Source organism: Emydura macquarii, unplaced genomic scaffold, assembly GCF_026122565.2.
Source record: "Emydura macquarii macquarii isolate MOO-44397 ecotype Brisbane River unplaced genomic scaffold, CSIRO-AGI_Emac_v2 contig_3295, whole genome shotgun sequence".
NCBI lineage: Eukaryota > Metazoa > Chordata > Testudines > Chelidae > Emydura > Emydura macquarii.
In genome coordinates, this window is record NW_027133432.1 from 5,551,282 (window position 1) to 5,574,959 (window position 23,678).

General features: G+C 41.7%; 1 protein-coding gene across 1 annotated transcript in view; it reads right to left on the reverse strand.

Annotated features, from left to right (window-relative positions):
* Positions 1-23,678, reverse strand: part of PHIP (pleckstrin homology domain interacting protein) — a 327,383-nt gene that overhangs the window by 114,278 nt on the left and 189,427 nt on the right. The window contains exons 21-22 of the mRNA XM_067532638.1: positions 15,013-15,153; positions 11,238-11,314 (exon numbers count right to left, since the gene is read on the reverse strand). Coding sequence (XP_067388739.1) covers positions 11,238-11,314; positions 15,013-15,153 — 218 coding nt within the window. The remainder of the gene's footprint in view (positions 1-11,237; positions 11,315-15,012; positions 15,154-23,678) is intronic.

A 23,678-nucleotide genomic window follows, 5' to 3' on the forward strand; every position in this document is an offset into this window, starting at 1 on the left:
CATTTTGTGAAGACCATGGGGGCGAACGAGAGGCCAACAGGCAGGGCTGCAAATTGGTAATGGCATCCCACTACCACAAATCTGAGGAACTTTCTGTGGCCAGGGAGGATAGTAATGAGGAAATATGCATCCTTGAGGTCGAGGGCAGCATACCAGTCCCCTGGATCTAGGGTGGGAATGATGGATATTAGGGAAACCATGTGGAACCTGGTGCGTCTGATAAACCTGTTCAGATGGCGGAGGTCCAAAATACGCCTTAGGCCCCCCTTGGCATTGGGGATTAAGAAGTACCATGAGTAGAATCCCCTCCCCTGTTCCTGTGGAGGAACTTCTTCTATCACTCCGAGCAAGAGCAAAGAGTTGACCTCTTGAATGAGGAGCTGCTCGTGAGCGTGGTCCCTGAAGAGGGGTTGGATAGGGGGAGAGTTCGGGGGACAGGCCGTAAGTTGGAGGGCATAGCCCCTGAGGACTACCCCGAGGACCCAGTGGTCCGTGGTGATAGTTTCCCATTCTGCGTAGTACGGCCCTAGCCTGTGAGCAAACGGCTGGGAAAGATTGAGGGGGAAAAGAGGAGTGCCACCCTCATGCACACCATCAAAATAGTTTATTATTGCCCTTACTTGGGCCTTGCTGAGGCCCCGCCGAGGACCCCTGGCGGTCACGGCGGTTGGAGCCCCTATAACGGTCCCGACCCCTCCTAGGTTGGGTGGGTCTGGGGGGCAGCCTAGGTGGCAGCTGTGGCTGCCTCTGGGCCTGAGGCTGAGACTGGCGCCTCAAGGCCTGTGGGGTGTATAGCCCGAGGGACTTTAGGGTGGCTCGCAAGTCCTTCAGGGCATGCAGCTTCTCATCCGTCCTCTCTGAGAAGAGGCCAGTGCTGTCAAAGGGGAGGTCCTGAATGGCCTGTTGGACCTCCTGCGACAAGCCTGAAGCTTGGAGCCAGGAGCAGTGGCGCATGACGATGGCTGAAGCCATTGCCCTGCTGGCAGTATAAGCTGCATCACTCGCAGATTGCAAGGCCGCATTCGCTACCGCCACGCCTTCCTGGGACAATGTGGCGAAGTCCGCGGCCTGGTCAGAGGATAACCCCGACTGGAACCTCTGCAGCGAGGACCAGAGGTTCAAGTTGTATCTCCTGAGGAGGGCTTGATGGTTTGCAACCCTCAGCTGAAAGGCTGCAGTGGAGTACATCTTGCGGCCGAACAAGCCCAGCTTCTTACTGTCCTTGTCCTTTGGGGTATTACCCGGGCCACCCTGGCGGTCTCGCTGATTAGCGGCCTCCACCACAAGTGTCCCCAGGGCTGGGTGATTGTAAAGAAAGTCAAAGCCTTCCTTGGGAACGTAATATTTTCGTTCCACCCCTTTAGAGTGGGGGCCACTGAAGAAGGGGTTTGCCAGAGGGTTCTGGCAATGTTCATCACCCTCTCATGGACCGGCAAGGCAACTCAAGAGGGACCTGCTGACCCGGATATCCCAAAGAGGGGGTCCTCCTCCTCCGACATATCTCTTTAAGTTCCAGGCTTAAATTTCCTGCCACCCTTATTAGCAGGTCCTGGTGGGCCCGGAAATCAAAAAGGGGGGCCTTACGGTCTCGGGCAGCCGCCTCATCAGGGGACAAGGAGAAGGACTTCGGCAGGGGCCCTGTGGAGAGGCCTTCCTCCGGGTCTGACCCCTCCTCTGAGGGGTGACCCTGTTCCGGGTGGGTTGGTGGTGGGGGCACTGGTTGGGCCACCGAGGAGTGAACAGAGGTGGTCCCCTGGCCCATCTGGGCACCCCAGGGCCCCCAGTATGGCCACTGCCAGGGCCCCTGGGGCCACGCCAGTGCCGGCATCTGCACCTGCTGAATCGTGCCCAGTTGGCGAGTCTGGGACCAGAGCCAGTGGACCGCTGTTTGTGAACGGCCCCGGGACGATGAAGAAGACGACCGTCGGTGCCGAAGTCTCCAGTGCCACCGAGGGGACCGACTACTGGAGGAGCCAAATTACCTCCTCCCGCGCCTCGAACTCTTTCAGTGACGTTTTCCACCTTGGGAGTAGGAGTGGCATCGCCTGTATCTCCTTGACGATGAGTCGGAGCACGATCGCCTCCTCGGTGCCGAGGCATTCGGTGCCGGTTCAGGCAGTGCCGAGGATGTCGGTGCCAGAGTCGGAACCAAAGTAGCCAGTTCTGAAGCAACCGGTGCCGAGGCGCTTGATGGAGTTACCGGCACCGTGATCCGCACCAGTGTTGGGGATTGGTGCCGAGCGAGGCTCTGTGCCGAAGTACCAGAGCTGGAGCTGCGACCCCTGCGTGAGGCGGAGCTGGAACAATGTCGCCTCTCGTGCTTGCCTCTCGACCGCCCTTGGTGCCGCGGTGTCGAGGAGCTCGACGACTCAGAGTCGGAGCTAGGAGGGAGCCCGCACTCTCTACCCTCCTCGACCATCTAGGGGGAGACCTCGACTCCTGTCTCCGCCACCCACCGGGGCAACCCAGCGCGGATTTACCCCGAGACACCGGTCCCGGAACCCTCGGCCGAGGGGGGGATGGAGGCGTGGGCAGGCCCATGAGGGCACGTGCCACCGCAAAAGCCTCCGGCATCGACGGCCCTTGCAGGGGCGCTTCCCCACCCCCAGGTGTCGGGGGAGGCTCCCTGCGAGGAGATGCCAGTGCCGGAGTAACCTCCATGACACGTGGCTGCGGCATCTCCTGTGCTGCTCCCTGCTGTACCGGTCACAGGGAGGAGTCCATATGTGCTGCCTTGGGCCACTTCTTCTTCTTCGGCACCGCAGGTTTCGGTTCTGGTCTCGATGCCGGTGGAGCCGGAGGAGACACTCGGTGCCACCAGCGAACACGATGGCTTGGAGTCCGGGCAGAGCGCGGACTCCATCAGGATGGCCTTTAGCCTGGCGTCCCGTTCTTTCTGGGTCCGCGGCTTGAAGGCCTTACAGATCTTGCATTTCTCACGTCTATGCTGCTCTCCAAGACACCGGAGGCAGCGATCGTGAGGATCACTTACAGCGAAAAGTTTTGAACACACAGTGCAGGCTTTAAAGCCAGTGGAGCCAGGCATGGCTCAACTAAAGCCCCTGAGGGCTGCTAATTAATTACTTAACTTATCTAACTTAACACTAATCTATGGTAATCAACTGTAACAAAGAACACTCTAAGTACTGAGGGAGGCTACTTGTGGTATGCAAGAGGCAAACGTTCCAGCAACCGTCACAGGCAGAAAGAAGGAACTGAGGGGCCGCAGGGTCGGTGGCGCCCTGTGTACCACGGCATGAGCGCGGAAGTCCAGGGGACGCCTGAGCCAACACTACGGGGAGTGCTAAGGGAAAAAAGTTCCGGGAATCTGTGCACAGGGCGCTCACACACCTATATTGGAATGGATATGAGCAATCACTCGAAGAGAGAACCTGACCCCTATAGATCTTTGGGTACTTCCTTCATAGCTCCCATCATAGGCAGTTTTGGAACTTTTGACAGAAGAACCAACGTCATGAGATGGTTCCTAGAAAAGGGAAGAGTTGGGGAAAACTGAAAGGATATAGAGTTTTAAACAATATTGCATAACCGTTGTCTATTATTTCTAGGGTCCATCTGTCTGACGTAAAAAGCTTCCAACTGCTAACAAAATGAGCTATCCTGTCTCCAAATAAAGGGTAAGAAGGAATTTTGCCATTTGATCCACAACTCTGGATTCCCCTCATGCCAAATCTGCAGCCATGTAATTCAGTGAAGAAGAGGATGAAGCAGATTGCTTCGACTTTGGTCTGACCTGAACAACTTCTTCTGCTGAGACTGAAAGTAAGAAGTTGTTTGCTGGTATTGCTGATATCACAAGTCAAAAAGTTTGAAAAAGATTGCAGCTAAAATTATCTCTTGATACAAAAAGGAGTAGGAAGACTCATGTAGCAGTTAAATGTAAGTCAAGTGAATGAGCAGCAGAAGTGGTCTCTTAATTTTTTTCAGAAGCACAGCTGTCCTATTACAGAAAAGACCATCACTCTGAAAAATAAGTTCCTTTAAATCTAGTGTCCAAAGCCAATGGAGAGGATCTGAGCCATGCATGTCTTCTCAAAGTAATACCAGATGTTAGGGCTCTGGCCAATGAATCAGAAGCATCAAAAGAAGCCCTGAGAGCATGTTTCACCTTTTGCCCTACTGTCAGGATAGCAATCGCAAATCTCCTCTGATTGTTCAGTAATTCTTGAACAAACATAGCTATTTTTCCACCACAGATGAAACTAGTAGCAGGAGACCACCACTTGATAATTAGCTACTTTAACACCCAGTGATAAAAAGAAAAAACCCTCTTCCTGGAAGCATCCAATTTCTTCCCTTCTTTACCATCATGAATAGTAGAATGGACATGACCAGACCTACATCAATTACTCAGTGCTGCTATCAAAGATTTTGGCACAGGGGGGGTAAGAAAACATGAGAACCTCTCATGTGGGATTGGATACAGTTTGTCTGTCATCATAGCAATGGGCTGGCAAGCAGCAGGAGCAACCTGAACTGACCATCCAAAATAGGTAAAGACATCCTATTTCTCAAAGGAGGTCCTAGAGTGTCAAACAGTGGATGCAACGTCTCTTCTATAGCTACAGAAAGTAAGTTCAAAGTAGATGTCGTTCAAACTTGGAACTGTAGTGCATTATCTGCTGAAGAAGACGAAGCAGAAATAATGCCCACATTTTCATCACGAGACAAATCTGGCTCCAACTCTGTATCCATCTGGTGCTGCTCCAGGAAAGGAAACAACTCATTGTCTTCTTCACACAGTGTATCAGGTATTATTGTCTGGGCCGCAGACAGATATGGGGCAACTGGATCCAAAGATTTCACTGTGACTGGAATTCATCAGTTGGAGCCTCACTACTCCATCCATCCTGTGAATGATCCAAGAACTCTTGAGGTGGAGCCCAATACTGCAGTCTCTCCAATAGTTAGGGTCAGGAAACATACCCATAGGACATGGAAGTACAAACTGTCTAAAAACCTGTAGAAAACCAATTGGAGGTGGCACAAACCTGGAAGGTTCAGGTCTTCTGAATCTTCCCTGATCCTCTTAATTGTGATTCCAACTTCAGATCTGCAATGGATCTTACTGGGGATAAAAACAGAACCAGAAGATGAAAAGAAATGAAGGGCAAGAAAGATCTGCTAGTGAACATGTAGGAGATGGTTCCAGACAAAAACCTCACATCATCTTTCCTCCTATCTTTAGGAGTAGTTGATTTAGACTTTAGAATTATCACTGTCTTTCTTTTCCTATACCCAAATGATCTCTAACTTGGATCTGAAGAAAGATGAAATGCAGCACAGCAAAATTCTGCTACTATGATAATCATCCTCTTTGGATCCAACACCAGTACTGGGGCTGAGAAAGACCACAGAGCTGACTTTACAGGTTTAGGCATCACTGGATCCAGAGTGTTTTGTCCATAATCCTTGATCATAAAGTAGAATATGGAACCAATTTAGGTCTCACAATTAGAACAGTGGAAGACAGATCCAAGTCGGAAGGACCAATAAAATCTGACCCCATAACAGTGGCCCTCTTCTCCCTCACCTTCTTCATCAGAATTGATGGATTTGACATAGGGTCCTCAGCTGCATTTGGATCAGACGGTGCCTTTGACATCATAGCAGCCTTAACAGAAGGATATGATGAATCAGGATAGGCATGTGGAACTTTAACCAGAACTGATGATGTGATGGATCCCTGAGGCTTCTTAGGCAGGTTAGACTTACTCAACAATGCAGTTGGTGCCAATACAGGTCACTGACCTTGATATCTGAAGGTCTACCAGTGAGAACCTCAAGCAGGACTACTTGCAATGTGTTTGGTCTCTCCTTATGTGATTTAGGAGTGAAAGTCCAACAAATGGGATATCCAGAAGGAGAATAATCTTCCCTGAGACACAAGAATGGTCATCCAATGCCGAGAAGACTGCTGGGCAGGAAGTACATCTTTTGAAGCCAGCTGTCATCTTCAGATCTGCCACCGCACAGAACCAAACATAAAATCTAACTAATCTGAACTGCAAACTACTTAACACACTAAATATACTAACAGCTAACAACAGACCATCTTAAAATGCACTAAGGTAGGAGAAAAAAATCTCCAGAACCTAAGGACTGGAGCAGTTCACTTCAATTTGGTGCTGTGGTTCGAAAGAACTGAGGAGGCAGAGAGTGCATTTGCAAATGCTGAGAGAAAGTTGGAGGGGGCGTGCAAATGCTCTAACAGGCAATGATTAGAGAAAGTTCATCTTTAGGCTGTACCAGTCACAGTGCACTACCCATCAGTTGGAATATGCAAAGCCACTCAAAGAAGAACTAAGACCTGTCATTTGAGGGCATGCAACCTCCAATTTGTCACTGAATATATTGTTTTCAGGCCAGTATGTAGAATTCTTCTTGTGTTGACAGTAACCTGCTGTAGTTAAAATGTTTTGCAGGGGGAGGGGAGAAGGGAGGAAAAGAGGAGATTTGGAGCATCAGGGTAATTGGACAAAGTTACAGTGATGTAGAAGCCTTAATTGAATACTTAATATTTAATTCACAATATGATTTTATAAATTACAAATTTAAGTTCTTGACATTTAAACATTCATTTATAAGAAATTAAAACATTGTAATATTAATTTTAAAGCATTGGGTGTCTATTTCTAATTCTACCTCCAGTTTAATTTTTATTTTACCCCACTAACTCGGTAAGTTTTATTTCTATGTTTTCTTAACACCATTTTAAGTATTCATTTAAAAAAAAAATTAGAATAATAATAAGAGAGTCTTATTCCTCAAATACTCAGGTATAAAACAGCCAGCATATAAACTAACCTCTCTGAATTAGGATAAATTTTATACTGATCCCCCTAAAATATAAAACTGGTAAATGAAGATTCACTGAAGCATCCAAAAGCACAGTAGCAGCCAACAATTATTGTCCCTCCATGATTTGGGATCACTGTATCACGTGGAACTACAGCCATGGCAATAGAGCAACTAAGCAACTTAGGCAAGGATTCTATTACCTCAATTCCTATGGAACTCCTCAGAACACAGCTGGGCTACTTGGCTGTGTTGAAGGACTGATTTGTCCCTAAATGTCAAAATGACGTGCATATAACAACATTCTGAAGTCTTCCTTAGAGAGTAATGGGCTTGCAGTTTACAGAAGCAAATAATTACCCCAAACAGAGGTAACACAAGGATCAGTTGTTCTGTCACAGAACACCACTGGCCATCACCTATAGTCCCCAGTTAAAATCTCTCCAACACATCGTTAAGGATCTACAACCTATCCTAGCAGATGATCCCTCACTCGCTCAAGCAGTGGGAGGCAGACCTATTCTTGCTTACAGACAGCCCCCCAACCTGAAGCAAATACTCACCAGCAACCGTACACCCTACAAGAAGGCCAATCCAGGAACCTATCCCTGCAACAAACCCCGTTGCCACCTCTGCCCACACATCGACTCTAGTGACACCATCACTGGTCCTAACCACATCAGCCACACCACTAAGGGGCTCATTCACCTGCACATCTACTAATGTAATATATGCCATCATGTGCCAGCAATGCCCCTCTGCCATGTACATTGGCCAAACTGGACTGTCACTACACAAAAGAACAAATGGACACAAATCAGACATAAAAAATGGTAACATCCATAAACCAGTCGGAGAGCACTTCAATCTCCCAGGACACTCTGTCACTGACTTGAAAGTTGCCATACTCCTACAAGAAAACTTCAAAAACAGACTTCAGAGAGAAACTGCTGAGCTAGAAATCATCTGCAAACTTGACACAATCAAAATGGGTCTGAATCAGGACTTGGAATGGTTATCTCATTACAAGAAGTAATTGCCACTGATCACACATTCTCACCTCCTAATCAATGGTTGTGAATAGGACTCAACTATTCTAACTGAATGTACTTTGCTTTCATCCACCTTCCCTGGGATGTTACTTCCCTGGGATATGTATATATATGCCTCTTATGTGATTTCTATTCCTTACATCTGATGAAGTGGGTTACAGCCCACAAAAACTTATGCCTGCAGAAATTAAATTTGTTAGTCTTTAAAGTGCTATAGAACTCTCGTTGTTTTTACAAGGATCAGTAATGATACAAACAAACACAAGACTGAAGAGGACATACCATTTACTCCTAATATCAGAACAGCCTGTAGGCAGTTGGTAAGCAGTGATTATAGCACATTACACATACCTATCACTGTTAACTTGTGCTCTCCCATCTTTGTTGTCTTACACTCCTGTCTTACACTTAAGCTGTAAGGTCTATGGGGCAAGAACTGCCTTTGTGTTGTACGTGTTTCTAGTGTCTAGTATTATGGGGCTCCAAACTTTGATTGGGGCCTCCAGGTAATGCCATAATACAACCAACAACTGCAGTACCCATCGTCATCATTACTCTCCAATATACATCCTTGCCAATTACTTTTTGAAAATCTAATTTACTTTATCTAACCTAATGTAACAGCAGTATTTTCAAACTGTAGCATATTAGTTAAGAATGATCTCTCCCATTTGCCACCTAAATATACCCAGCATATCTTAAATCAAAAAAGTATTTCTTGATGTTCACTCTCCAGATCAATTTAGATGGCATTCAAACTGTTTGCCTAGTTTCCAGATGCATTTCCTCCTTTTTTTTTTAATACAGTGGAGGTGTCTTGTTTTGCCCCTTTTCTTTCCAGAAAAATCTTCCTTCAATCTAATATATTTTTTAAAGTAGCTTGGTTGGGCAGAATTTTTGTTATTTTCTTATTTCAATTTTACTTAATAGTAATTTTGAGTATCAGCACTCAAATCCTACATTATTAGACAAACAGTTAAAACTGAATACATTTCCTTAGCACAGTTGTTCCCAGCCTTTTCTGACTGCAGTCCCTTTGTGATGAACTGGCAGATGCATATTGTGTTCATGTCCCAACACAGTTGACATCATATAAATTGTATGCAGTGTAGCTGTAGCCATGTTGGTCCGAGGATATTAGAGAGTTAAGGTGGGTAAGGTAGTGTCTTTAAATGGCTGTCACCTCCCTATACACCACCATCCCTCACAATGATGGCATAGCTACCTGCCTCAAATAATTACAAGACAATGGACAACATTCAGATATCTACCCCAAACACATTGTCAAACTCATCCATTCCATCCTCACCCATAACAATTTTACAATTCAACAACAAACACTTTCTCCAAACTATGGGAACAGCCATGGGTTCTAGAATGGCTCCCCAATATGCCAACCTCTTCATGGGCCATCTTGAAGAAGAATTTCTCAACAAATGCACCATGAAACCAATTATATACCTGAGATACATCAATAATATTTTCATCCTCAGGACAGATGGCTTAAACTCCCTCACAGATTTCCTCCACAATTTCAACAACCAAGACCCATCCATTTAACTCTCTCTGGAATGAAAACAAACAAACAAACAAACAAACACACACACACACCAATTTCCTGAACACCACAATCAGCTTCAACAATGGACCCCTACAGACAACCATATACAAGAAACCCACATATCAACACACCTACCTTCATAGATCCAGTAACCAACTCAAACACACCAAGAAATCAAGTTATCTACAGTCAGGCACTCAGATACCACAGAACAAGTTTGGGATATACACCTTAACACGCTTAAAATCACCTTCACCAAACAAGGACACTCAACCAGAGAAGTAAATCACATCATAGAACTGGCCACCTGAATACTCCAAGAGAACGTGCTTCAATACAGCAATAAACCCCCCTCTGACCGCACACCCCCAGTTGTCACCTACCATCCCACACTGGAACCCATCCTGAAAGAAATCTTTCCTGAACCCCACTTCTGGCCTTCCAACCACCTCTCCAACCTCACATCAGAAGCAAGCTCTCCACAGACCAGGACACATCAACTCAAAGCAGTACCAAACCCTGCCAGAACAACAGATGGAAAACCTGAAGACATATCTCTACTGCTACAATGATCAACACCTCCACAACACACCTTTCAAAATCCATGGATCCTACATATGCTTATCAGAACGTATGATGAGGTATAATCCAGTGCACTAAATGCCCCAATAACAACTATGTGGGTGAAACCAGACAATAATACGGTCTCAAATGAACTCACACAGGAAAATAATAAAATACAAAAAGATCTGATCACCTGGAGGCGAACACTTTTTACAAAGCAATTACTCTATAGTTGACTTATCAATCCTCATCCTCAAAGGAAACCTGCAGAACACTTTCAAAAGATGAGCTTTTGGGATCTTAAATTCATTACTCTGCTAGAAACTAAAAATCATGGACTGAATAGAGACTAAATTTATGGCTTATTTCAACAATCTGTACCCACTAACCCACCTTTTTGTCCAATGACTGCAGAGGTGATAATGGACCACTCAACCTTGAACAGTCCCTTACAATATGTGCTAACTATTTATGCAGAACAATCTGTTCCACCTTGCATTTTGCTGGGACACTGGGAGTACCTTACCAGACCTAAAGAAGAGCTCTGTGTGGGTCAAAAGCTTGTCTCTCTCCCCAAAAGAAGTTGGTCCAATAAAAGATATTAACTCGCCCACCTTGCCTCTCATCAAGTAGTTATATTTTCTCTTGTTATATTCTCCCCTGCTAACTCCTTCATCTTCATTTCCCTAACCACCTAAAAGCTGCCTGCCATAGAACGGAGTGCCCATTTCTAGTTTCATAGTACTAAGTTGTATGGCTGAGCAGAGCATCTTTGACCAGTTGGCTATTGCCTGCACCTGTAAACCTATATATATGAGCTGCTCAAAAGGCTGGCTGCATTATGGGCTACTGCCAGAACAGAGAGAGAAAGCAGGCAGTTTTCAAGGAACTGCCAAAAAGCTTATCTGCAGACTAGGTAGTTTTCTACATCCCTGCAGTTCCTTTTCACCTTTCCATATGCCCAACTACCACCTCAGATTGGTCTAATGCCTCCTGAAATTGTTCCGACCCCCAAACCTCAGAAAGGTTAGAAAAGACCTCCTGAACAATTAAGTTTCACAGGTTCCTCTGAAATTTGAAATACTCAAAAGCTGTGAGACTCTGTTTTCGCATCTTTTAAGTTCTTAGGCAGTTGCTCTCTTCTATGTGCACAACTCTCATTAATGCTATTGAAACATACAAAGAGAAGGACAGAATCTTTAAAAGTTATATTTTACTTAATACTATATTCTGTCACTTACCTAGAACTGCCATCACTGTGCCAGGCTCTCTCTTCATCTTCTGATGTTCCACCACTGGCAACAACTGCTTCTCCTTCCTAACAAGGAAATGATAGATATTTACTTTGTGGTGTTATAATGAAAAAATATAATTATAGTTAATACTTGACAGAACCATTATAATTCAAAGTCTGTGAAGCTCTCTTTCAGAATCCACATCTTTTAGGGGCTTATAAGTCAACCATCAAATAAAAATTTTCGATTTAAACACTTATTTTCTTTAAGGTGGTACAGTTGGATTTCTTTACATGAGAGCAAAAACAACAAACGTATAATGTATGGAAGGCAATAATCTAGTGAATGGAGGACTGGACTGGGACCTAGTAAACCTAGGCATCTTGTTTCTCCTATTGACTTCCTGTGACCTTTGAGAAGTCACTGAGGGCTTGTCTACATTGGAACACTCAGGAAAATTAATCTGAACTAACAAAAGATGTGAAATGAAAGTGGATTAGTTCAAATGCATTAAAACCTTGTGTGAACACACTCATTCAGAATTAAAGTGGCTGAATTCACTGAATTAGCATAAACCAAATTATGGCCACTTTAATTCTGAACGTGAGTGTCCACACAGGGGTTTAATACAAAGTAACTAGTCCAATTTAAATTCACATTTTTCGTTAATTTGGATTAATCTTCCTGAGTGTCCCCATGTAGATAAGCCTTTCTCTGCCTCTGTTTCCTCTCAAACACTTTATCTTGTCTATTTAGATTGTGGGCAAGGACTCTCTCTTACTTTGCATATGTACAGTACATAGCACAATGGAACCCTGATTTCAGTTGGGGCCTCTATGCACAACTGTAATGTTAATATACAATAATAGCAGTATTCTATAATAAAATAATAATAATGATATATTATAGTATAATATCTATAATAGTTATTCTATAATAATAATAATATCTCTTTTGGACAAGAACTATCTCTATCTGTGCATGTACGGTACATAGCACAATGGAACCCTGATCTCAGTTGCAGTCTCTATGCACAACTATAATACTAATATACAATAATAGCATAAATTCTTTCTGTCAAATGTTTTTGTGTTTCTGTAACAAAAATATATGCATGCATTTAGTTTTAGTTTGAACTATGGATCACACTCTCTTGACTTTTTAATTTTTCAAAAAATAAAATATTTCCAGTTAATGGTCTACTGACCTAAGGTAGAAATTAGCTACTTAGCATCCATAGTAACTATTTTTTTAATGCTTAGGTATACATTACAAAACATATATTATATGCACTGCATAAAATTCATACCACATATTGACAGCAAACACTGAATTCCATAGAAATAGTTAAAATATATCTTGTCTACTCACAAGAATAGTGTAGACACTGGAACAGCTCATTTGCCAAAAGGCTTTTTTGGAAGGAAAATACAATTCTATTTAAAAGTTTTTTACAAATACAAGCATGCTGGGGAACTTTAAATTAAATTGGAATATAGGTAAGAGCGGCTAAATTGATGTTCTCTGTTTAAAAGGGACTTAAATTTATTAAAGTGCAAATTTTAGTGCCGTACTATAATTATGTAACTCAAATATTTCAAAGATGAAGAACAAGAAGCTTAAGTGTAAGAAATATACATCGTGTTTTCAGTTTGTTTCTTCTCTGAAGTGGCTAAAATGCACCATGAAGTTCAGGGTTTGCTGCATCAATTTTCAGTTCAAATATGCTGAACTATTTTCTTCTAAAATACTATGCTGAAACCATGCTGAAATATTTTCTTTTAAAATGCCAGATCTGTACATTCCTACACGGTTTGTAAGAAAAGCTGGATACTTTCATTCTGACACAGCAATAAAGATCATGCAAGCCACATTCCATCATACGTTACACCTGTGCAACCTCTTTGTAATCAATGGGATTGCACGGGTGTAAAAGAAGAGATTTAATACCTGCAACTGGAACTTGGTTAATAATTTGAGAAGGAATAAAACCCAGATTTAGGTCCTGTCATTGCACTGAATCTGCAGTAGTAATGAGTCAAAAGCCTTTATTTCTGTCACTGAAGTGAGCTGATATGACTAATATTTACAAGGAGAACAGCTCTGTAAAAAGGTGCCATTGTTACATAGTTAACTTTCAGAGCAGATCATTTGAAAGTGTTTAACAAAAATCAAGGAAAGTCAAAGACAAAAGCGACACTGGCACACTTGGTCACAGCACCAACAAAGAGACACACAATTGAATGGTCATATGTCTATATATCTAGGTTCTTAGAATAGCATCTACCATTGTGATAACTAATCTGCTCTATCTCCAAAAGGGACCCCTCTAGACAAATCAGGGGCATAATGGCAGCACAACACAAGGAAACTTCAAGTGCTTTGTTACATTAGTTCAACTAATCAAAACCCTTGGTTTTGCAACAATTGTTCTCCTTCCCCTTCCACAATACTACTCTTTAAATAATTTATGTTTCATCAGCAAGCAACTTTCTTCTGTGTTGTGTAGTGATCAGCCAAGTTTCCTTAACTACTGATAACGCTGGTCCTTGGCTAACTACCAGAGTATGTTGAAACAATTTTATTATGTCATGTACATTTCACATGCTAATATTGGGATGGTTTGTCTTGAATTTGTGTAAGAGCTTGGTCACATTCTTACCTATAAACACTACAGACCCAGGATTAAATTTAAACACTCAAGCTCAGTATGCATATCTAAACTAGCGATTTCCCCTCAATTCTGCATGCCTTTCTAGACAGTCAGCTTTTTGTGTCATAACCAAGAGACATATTTTTAAAAGTCTCTACAAATTTAAGCTTATGTATATCCAAATCTGGGTTTGAGAGTACAGATAAGGCATGTGAAGAAGTTTGTGTACACTTAAAAATCTGAACATGCATTTTAGAAAATCTGCTTAGGCACAATATTTGTATATGGAAGAGGTTATGCTTACCAAACTGGAGTATAAAAATGTACATACAGTTATGATTTTGAACAGCATACATTTAAATATGCATGTATTTTAATGATTTTTTTCATTTAAGCCTTGCAGTCAGTAAAAATTTCATATTAGAAATTATAGAAATTACATCCTTCTGGTAAAAATAATTAATTCTACACTTATTAAAGCTTTTCCCACTTATGTATTTTATTTCAGACTTCTCTCATTTTATTTTATTATATTAGAAAATTAGTATAATATGATTCCACCTGTATTTTTTGCGGTTTCACTTATAGTTGTAGTCCACAGAAATCTGCTATTCATGCTTCTCTCCCTCCATGTAAATCTTGTTAACCTTGTAAACTAATTAAATTAAAAAAAACCAGTCTTTGATCAGTGTAGACTGAAATGTATGATGAAATGCTTAAAATGTATACCTTTTGTGTCTATGTCAATGTTTTCATCTCTGAGAATTTTTTTAAATACAGATCTTGACCAATTTGATCCACTATAATTTATAGAGAATGAAATACAGGTTACCTTTGAAGCATCATTTGCAGGTGTAATTTTTTCAACTTTCTTCTGAAAATAAGCATTCCAAATATATATGCTAATAGTTCATATAAATTAACACCTTTCCACTTGTGCCAATGCACTTGTTTTTACCTGAACACTTATGAAAAGTTAGCTCAGTATCTAATTTAAACATACAGAGCCATCAACAATAAAATGTTTGCTTCTGAATTTGAGCAGCAACAATATTTATCTGTTTGAAGTTTGAGCATAGCAGACAATGTAAACAATTTATAACATAGCCTACTGATTCACAGTCTTACATCTGAAGAACTGTTTCCATTTTCTAACTCTTCAGCAGGCCTCGCAGTTTCTTCCAATGCATATCTGGTACGGTAATTGTGCTGGTTTGTCTGTTGCTTTCTTGAGTCTCCAGCATCTAATATATGATCATGAGAATGGTTCTATAAGGATATGAAAATTATATTAGAATCAACATATACTTAAACACAAATTATCTTCAGTAAAATCTCAGATTAATGCTCTCTTTATGAATAAAGTTCTAGTACTGCTTAGAATTTCTTTTGCAATTTTGTAGTGGCAAAAATGTATATTTTACAAACAGTTCAAAAATAAGAAAATTGAGAACAAGGGTCTAGAAAGTCAAAAACTAGTAAACTGCAACTTAATGAAAACCCATGCACATGTGTTTAAGGGCTGTAACAGTCATTCAGTACATGCCTGGAGCCACTGAACTTCTCTCACAGACATCACAGGAAAATTTATCTTGACTTACCAAAACTTTCCTCACTCTTAATTACGAGGTCCAATGAATGGCCTCTCAGCCTGCATACATCTATGTGGGCAAAACCAGACCTGTCAACCACTGACAAAAGAGGGTGTCACACTGAAGAGCCCGCCATACCCAGGTTCTATTGCAACAGATAATATTTTTTATGGACTGAAACTTATTAATGAGCTTATATGCACTAAAACAAACTAAATTCCTACTGCACAGCATACCTTTATGAGCCAATTTAAATAAACAAACAGTAATATTTATTCTACTGGCCAATGAAATACTCCAAACAAGAAATGGTGGGACCTGTGGTCCTTGTAATTCAGAGAAAGGAAATGTTTGGAAAGTCAAGAAATGTTGCTATTCTCTTTGGTCTACAAGGATAACCAAATGGGGTTTTATCACAGAGTGTCTTCAGGCTAGCAATCAAGCAAAACTACATACAGGGTTTAAAATTCCTTCTCTACTACTGGACGACCACAGCGTGCGGTACCCCTCTATCAAAGTGAGCATCCATCAATGTCTGAGTATCTAGCTTGTATAATTTTGAGAAGGTATGGATGGACAATCAAGTGGCTGCTCTGCAGATTCCATCATGTGGTGTATAAGATCTCTTAGCCCAGGAAGTTGCTACTATTCTCAGCAAGTGGGCTTTGATGCTATTTTCTGGAGAGAGACTCTGGCTTAATGGATGCACTATCTCAGCCATTTTGAAACAGAATATTTTTATGCCCTCTTTCCTTTAGATGCCAAATAGCAGAGAATATTAGAGCATTGGACTTCTGAATAATCTGTGTGCAAGTGATGTGGATCTTGAAGCCTCTATGAACACACAACATCGGCCAAAGCTCTCTTGGTTCAGATGGTTTTGGACAAAAAGGGAAACACAATTTTTTGGGTTCTGTGAAAATCTGAGTTAATTTTGGGGATAAAGGCCCATCTGTTCGACGAACCACTTTATAACTGTGGACTATGCTCTACTGTATCGCAACAGATAAAACCGCAAGATCCAACACCCTCCAGGCAAAGATAATGGCTACCAGGAAAGCCACCTGGGTGGGGAGGAAATATATAGATTCCTTCCTGAAGGAATCAAAAGGTGCAGAATGAGGGCATAAAGAGCAAAACTGAGTTCCTATGGTTGAGCTTAATTAATCCTTGGAAATGCCTGACATCATAGCATAAAGAGATCCTCTTTCAGTCTGTGGAGAAAAGTATCTTAGGTAATTGCAGCCACTTAATGCTGAAACTGTAAGGCCGTTGATCAGATGCTCCTGTAAGAATCCTAAGATCTGTGATATACATGCCAAGGAGAAGAGAAGTTTCTTGCACCACTATTTAAACTTCCATCTGGCCTAGAATAAAGAATTTATGGAAACTTTTCTAGATGCCAGAAGAGTGGAGATTATACTTTCTGAGTATCCTCTCTCATGGGAGAGTGGTCAGAATCAGGCAAATTAGTCTTAGGGTATGTCTATACTAATGGTGGCAAAGTCGCCGCTGCCAGATCGATTTTTCTGGATTGATTTAGTGGTCAGTGTAGACCCGCTCAATCGATCAGGAAGTCGACTGAGTAAAACCACCCCCTCAAGTAGTGTAGCGCTGCATCGATGGGAGTGCAGTGAAGACAGCGCACAGAAGGGAAGCACAGCAGTCGACGTGAGTTACGCAAGCTACTCTGCATAGTTTGTGTAACTCCCGTCGACTGCCACCGAATCTTCAGGTAAGTGTAGACCAGGGCTCAGATACTCTGACTTGAGTGACAAATTGTCCCTGGGAAGCCAATCTTATTTTGAGGAAGGACAATGGAATTGAGCTGAACTATTCTGAGGAAAATCAGAGAACCAGGGCCAATACAGAGCCACTAATATTACCAAACAAAACCCTCTCCCTCTTTATATTCTGGATAGCTCTGTGTAGCAGGGGGAAAGGCGATACATACAGAAGGCCTACTGAACACTTCTGGGAGAGAGCATTTGTCTGTGGATCCCTCCTCATTGGGAGAAAAAGGAGGGGGACCTTGCCATTTGTGTGTGATGTAAATGATTCCATCAGCAGGACCCCAAATTTCCTCAGCAAGAACTGAAACACTTGTGTGAAGATTCCACTATGCATGATCTAGCTGTTCCCTGCTTAGTCAATTGGCAGCAATGTTTTATTTTTATTTGACTATGTAGAGCTTGGATGGACTAGAGACCAGGACACCAGAAAGTAGATCTCCTTGTGCAGAGATATTGACTGCATTTCACCTTGTTTGTTTGTTTGTTCGTATAGTCCATTTCACTGGTGATGTCTGTCATGATTAGTACCTGGGAGTTCATCAGTGGGAAAAGGACCCTGGAACCACAGTGAATTGCCCTGAGCTCTTATCCAATTTATACCGTGTTTCCTCTCATGTTCTGTTGAAATTCCCTGTGCTGAATTTATCTCTGCGTGAGTTCCCCATCCCTTGAGGCTAATATTGGATATAAGTCATATTCTGTCCATCTTGGCTATTGTAAATCTCTTTAAAACAATAGGTGCAGAGAAAGTTGGGCTTTCCTGATGGGATGAACAAAAGGCATAAGGAGGTAAGGACAGTGGAAGTGACTGGAGAGGTCTCATGTACACTAGGCCTTTTGCAGTGTCCATGACATGAACATCCCCAACAATGTCATTAGGGAGCAAACTAAAATTTCCCAGAGACTACAGGCCATCCTGAACAAAGTAGTTAATTTGTTCTCTCCCTTTCAAGAAATAAAATCTCTGTGACATTGCGTGTTGATTTCAACCCCAAATGAGCTATCCACTGCATGATGTACAGATGGTTCTTTTCCCAGTTTAGAATGGTACAGTGATCCTTGGGGTTCCAGAGTATGTTTATACTACTGTGTCTCCGGATGCAGCCCTTGCCAACTGGTCATCCAGGAGTTGACAAAAGCAAACTCCTCCATGCTTAAGGGCAGCTATCAAGACCTTTGTAAATAACCTTAAGCTGTGGAGAGGCCAAAGGACAATGAGCTGCACTCGAAGTGCTAAGATCCAAAGGCCAAAAACAGATAAATTTGTAGCAAGACTGATGAATGGGGACATGGAGATATGCATCTTTCAAATCTACTGTCACCAAGGAGGACTTTAACATTTCCATCTTGAATCTGAGGTTTTCAGAAACTTGTTGAGATACTTCAGGTCAAGCACTGCCCTGCTGACCTCTACTTTCTTTTTAACCAGGAGCAAAACGGAGGTACATAAACCTTGTTCCCTCTCTAAGAATGTAAAAGGTTAACCGTTTAAACGGTAATCAGCTTTTAAAACATTTTAAACAGCTGATTACCATTTAAACTGAGGGGCGGGGGGGAGAGGCAGCTGGGCTGGCTCCCTGTGAGCGGGGGGTAGGGGGGAAGAAGGGGAGGGGCAGCAGCGGGATGTGGAGCCCAACACTGCGGTATCTGCAGCTGGGCTGGCTCGGGGGGAGAGGAGGAGAGGAAAGAATAGGAGCCCAGCTGCAACTACCCTCCTAGCGTTTAACTGTTGAAACATTCCATTTTTAGAACGTTTAAACGGATTTTTGGTTAAACGGATTTTTACATTTACTACTCCCCCAATTTGCTGGAGATGAAAGATAGCTGACAACATTTCCCCATTCTTCTTAGGGTCCATGGGACTGGGAGAAGGGATAAATATGGAAGGAGGGAGACTGAGCAGATCTTCTCTGGACAATCTCTATAATCCACTTGTCAAAGATGATTTAAGGCCAATGACCTGCAAACAGGAGAAGATGACCATCAATGCTATAGTCAATCCCAGTTCACTTTAGCAGCAAGTCATAAGTTATGTTCAGGAGGATCAGATGGTCATGTGGATATCTCACCCTTGCATTAGCTGCCTCTGTTCTAGACCACTTTTCCCTTGAGTAGCTGGATTTCCTTGTCTATTAAGTCTTCTAGCCTGGAAACCTTGAAAGGATTACTTGGACTTGGAATAGGTCTTAAATTCCCTGCTGGGGAGCTTGGTAGGAGTTTGGGTCTTCGTTGATTTTTAGGCGTTGCCATCACTTTACCCATTGGTTCCCCAAATAATCTTCCTCCTGAATACTTTGATGATGTTTAAGTCACTTTAGCCTGAATATCTGCCATTCATTCATATAGCCACATATGCTGACTTAACTGCATTGCAGCTCATGGCTCTGGCTGAGTCCAAAAGTGCATCCAGAGAAGCATTACAAATTAAAGCTGCTGACAAAGAGCTCTTTCTGAAAGAGACATCTAAAGAATGGCTTTCCTTATATATGAGAGAGGCAGACTCAAAACAGACCATCCATCCACTCAGTACTGCTTATGCAAAGCACGTGGATAGAGCAGAAGTTCTCAGGAGTATGAAGGCAGCCTTAAAGTTTCTTGAGTGTTGCATCCATTCTCCTGTCTGTGGATCTCTTAAGCTTTAAAGGGAATCTCTACACTGCAGTAAAACATCCACAAGCTGGCCCATGTCAGCAGACTCAGGATTGCAGAGCTCAGGATAGCGGAGCTATAAAATTGAGGTGTAGACATATGGGCTTGGGCTGGAGCGTGGGCTCTGGGATCCTCCTCAATCGCAGGGTCTCAGAGACCAGGTTCCAGCCCAAGCCTGAATGTTTTCACTGCAATTTTATAGCCCCACAGCCCTAGCCTGAGTCAGCTGACACAAGCCAGCCATGGCTGTTTTATTGCATTGTAGATATACCCAAAGGCTACATCTGTAGGTATTGCCATGTCTTTAAGACAAGAATGTAAGGGATTTAAAGAATTCTAACTTGAAGAGCTTTTCCTGCTTTTCTATCTCTTGTGGTTCCTATTCTAAATGTGAAAGTTGTCCCTCCTCCCAGGAGGACACCAAGGAACTGCACCTTCAAGATCTTCCTTCTCTTAGATTGGCCCCTTCTTGAAGAACCAGCATCAGAAGACCCTGACACAGATGTAAAGGACTCCTGTGCCTGCATCTGGATGTAGGCACTAGTATTGCAAGCCTTTAATGATTTGGACCTGTAAATGCAGAAGATTATTTGTACTTTTGTCCTGTTAATTCAACAGCATCTCCCACGTAAGGTCATTTTTTTCCCCCTTATAACTTCAAATTATAAGGCCTATATGTTGCCACTTGAAAGCACTCCTATCACTGATGATTTAGCTTTAGTTGGACACACAGATAACACATCTATCTTGTGCAGCTTCAATAGTGTTTAATAGTCAGACATTTCTCTGAAGTACTGAAATTGTATGATCCCCAATAGTTTCATGGATGTTCAGAGAGTCTGAGGTGTGAATAATCCTATGCCCCAATGAATATTTGAACCAGTAAGCTTTAACTAAGAATCTTCCTTGACTTTACTTCTCAAGACAGACATATCCTTGAAAAAATCAATTTGAAGTGCAGTTTGTTTTGAAAAGGGACAAAAATGGCACTATGAGGTTCTCTATTTATTGGGTCATACTGATTCCATAAAAATTTTACTCATTTATAGATAAAAAGGAGGGTTTTCTAACTAATGACTCTTAAACTCATCCTGGGCTCTGCAGGTCAAGCTGGATTCTTTCATTGGCATATTCATTAATAGTATTAAAAATTCTTCAGGTTAAATGCAACTCCATTAGCCTTTGACAGGAATCATGTACATGCATTTCTAGATATTAACCAGATCAAAAGGACGATGCTTTTTTCTAAATTTCATATGGTTATGTCTATTTCATTTCCAGCCAACCTGCAGATTTTGTTGAAGGAAAAAATGTATTATAATGATGCTAGGCCTTTTTTATTAGACCAAAATTCAAAACCGAAGAAAAAACAGATAGGGGTAAGATTTAATGTTCCATCACTTCTGACAAGGAGTTACTATGGAACTCTTCAGGCTTGACTACATGGAGAAATTGACCTGCGTAGCTGTTATAGCTATGCTGGTATAATTTCCCTTTGTGAACACACTATTCTGGAATAATTACTCCACTTTAGAAGTAATTTCTCTATGTACACAAGCCCTATGACTTCATTTTTATTTAAAATTCCTCCTAAAATTCATTATGGCCATTCCCTGTACAAATTTCATTAATGTTTCTTTGTGAAATATTTTATATTATAACCCAAAACTTTAAATACAACCCTACCTAATCCTCTTCTTGAATATCCTCTGAAATATTTGTTGTAAAACAAAATATTTTAAAAACATAAAACTCCTCCTCTTCCTTGTTAGTTTCTTTTTTTTTTAATGCATTTTTATAACATAAATGAGCATTTCAGAGGGGAAGAGAAGAACAAAGGAAAGAAATGTTTTGATCTATAGCTATTTTTGTAATCTTTGTTTTTTCTCGACTAGTTCTAGCCATATATATTTTTCTATTTTATGTCTTCTTAAATATTCATAGTGTATAGATCAAATTGCTTTGTTTAAAGTACAAGTACTCACCACTAGATATTTCCATAGTGTGAGTTTTGGGTGAAAGTGACAGTATCTTCTAGAGATTTATGACATTTAAGTTCCTATATCCGTAAGTTTATTATTTTTCTTGGAAGTTATACTAGTATATGTAAAGTCTCTCTCCCTCTCCACCATCCTCCATACGTTGCTCATCTTCTTACATCACAGGTTCTCTGGACAAGCACTGTAGTCTATCCCTATGTTTACACAGCAGGAGCCCTTATCTTAACTCAGAACACCTCTAAACAATACTGTAATATAAACATTGAATCATAGCATCAAGACACACCATTGTCCACATTTATATGGAGAATAAAAATTTACACACTAACTTCCATATCTTCCTTTCTCCATCTCCTTCAATTACTACCAACGTCTATCGATATATCTTCACTGAAAACTATGTGCATTTTTCCACTGAGATAGCTAACGAACACATTTTCTGTAGTGAAGACACAGTATATTTCCCTTCCTTGAGCTGTATCTAATGCTATTGGGACAAGGGAAAAAGCTAGTACTGACCCGGATCAATGGTGCAAATAAGGTTCAGATTCATAGTATTAATATCTTAGAGATTATTGCTGATAAGATGATAAATAGCTGATAAATATAATAATTTGTTTAAATTAAATATCAGATTCATAGTATTAATATCTTAGAGATTATTGCTGATAAGATGATAAATAGCTGATAAATATAATAATTTGTTTAAATTAAATATCAGATATTACAGCCTATAAACAAACGAATAAGATCCACATATGCAGTGCACGTTATTAGAGAGACAAAGTAGGTGATGTAATATCTTTTACTGGGCCAACTCCTGTTGGTGACAGAGACCTGAAGAAGACCTCTGTGTAAGCTCAAAAGCTTGTCTCTGTCACCTATAGAAGTTGACCCACTAAAAGATATTATCTCACTCACCCTGTTTCTCTAATCAGATCCATGACAGAATGTGGAAACTCATAGCTAGTAACGACTTTTGAAAATGCATACGGTCTCAAATGAATTTCTCTTTGGAAGCTGTTTTGCTTGTCTGATAGCTCACCTGAGACCTAATGATTTCAAAGCCCATCAGTAATTATACCTACCCTTCACTACTCTTGTTACCAGCCTACAGTTTAGTAGGGCTAAGGATAGGTGGAGTTTGAGGGGAAGAGGGCACAAAAAGGATAGCAATTTTCTTCTCAGAGATGCCATAAAACCATGTTATACCTAATTTTTGAGGGTTTTACATAAATCTGGAATGCTGATAGAGACTGGGTCACTTACTTGATGTGAACTTCAGGACCATTAGGGTGATTGCTGTGGATGTTCATAAGTAATCATCATCCCTGTCAGTGGGGACCTTGCCAGCTCACTTCTGGAAATATTTCCCCTGGACAAGGAGAGGCCACATGACCAATCCCTTAGCCTCGTGGTCACTGAGAGATCATAGTTCCCTCAGGTACCACAATGAATCAAGGACAGATATACACCTGCAGTCCACTGTAACAGAGGGACTGCAGAAAGAGCAAAGGTGGATTCCAAAGAGGACTGGACAATTATAAGGATAAAGAAAATATGGACTATGGAGCCTTCTGATTCAAGGTAACCTCTAACTGAGGAAGCTAAGAAAAAACTTTCCTTTTGGAAAGGTTATTCCAAAACTGTCTACTATGAGGTTTCTTTTCCATTTAAGGCTCTAGTACTGACCACTGTCAGACACAGAATACTGGACTACATGGGCTACTGGTCTGCTCTGGAATGGCAATTCCTGTGTT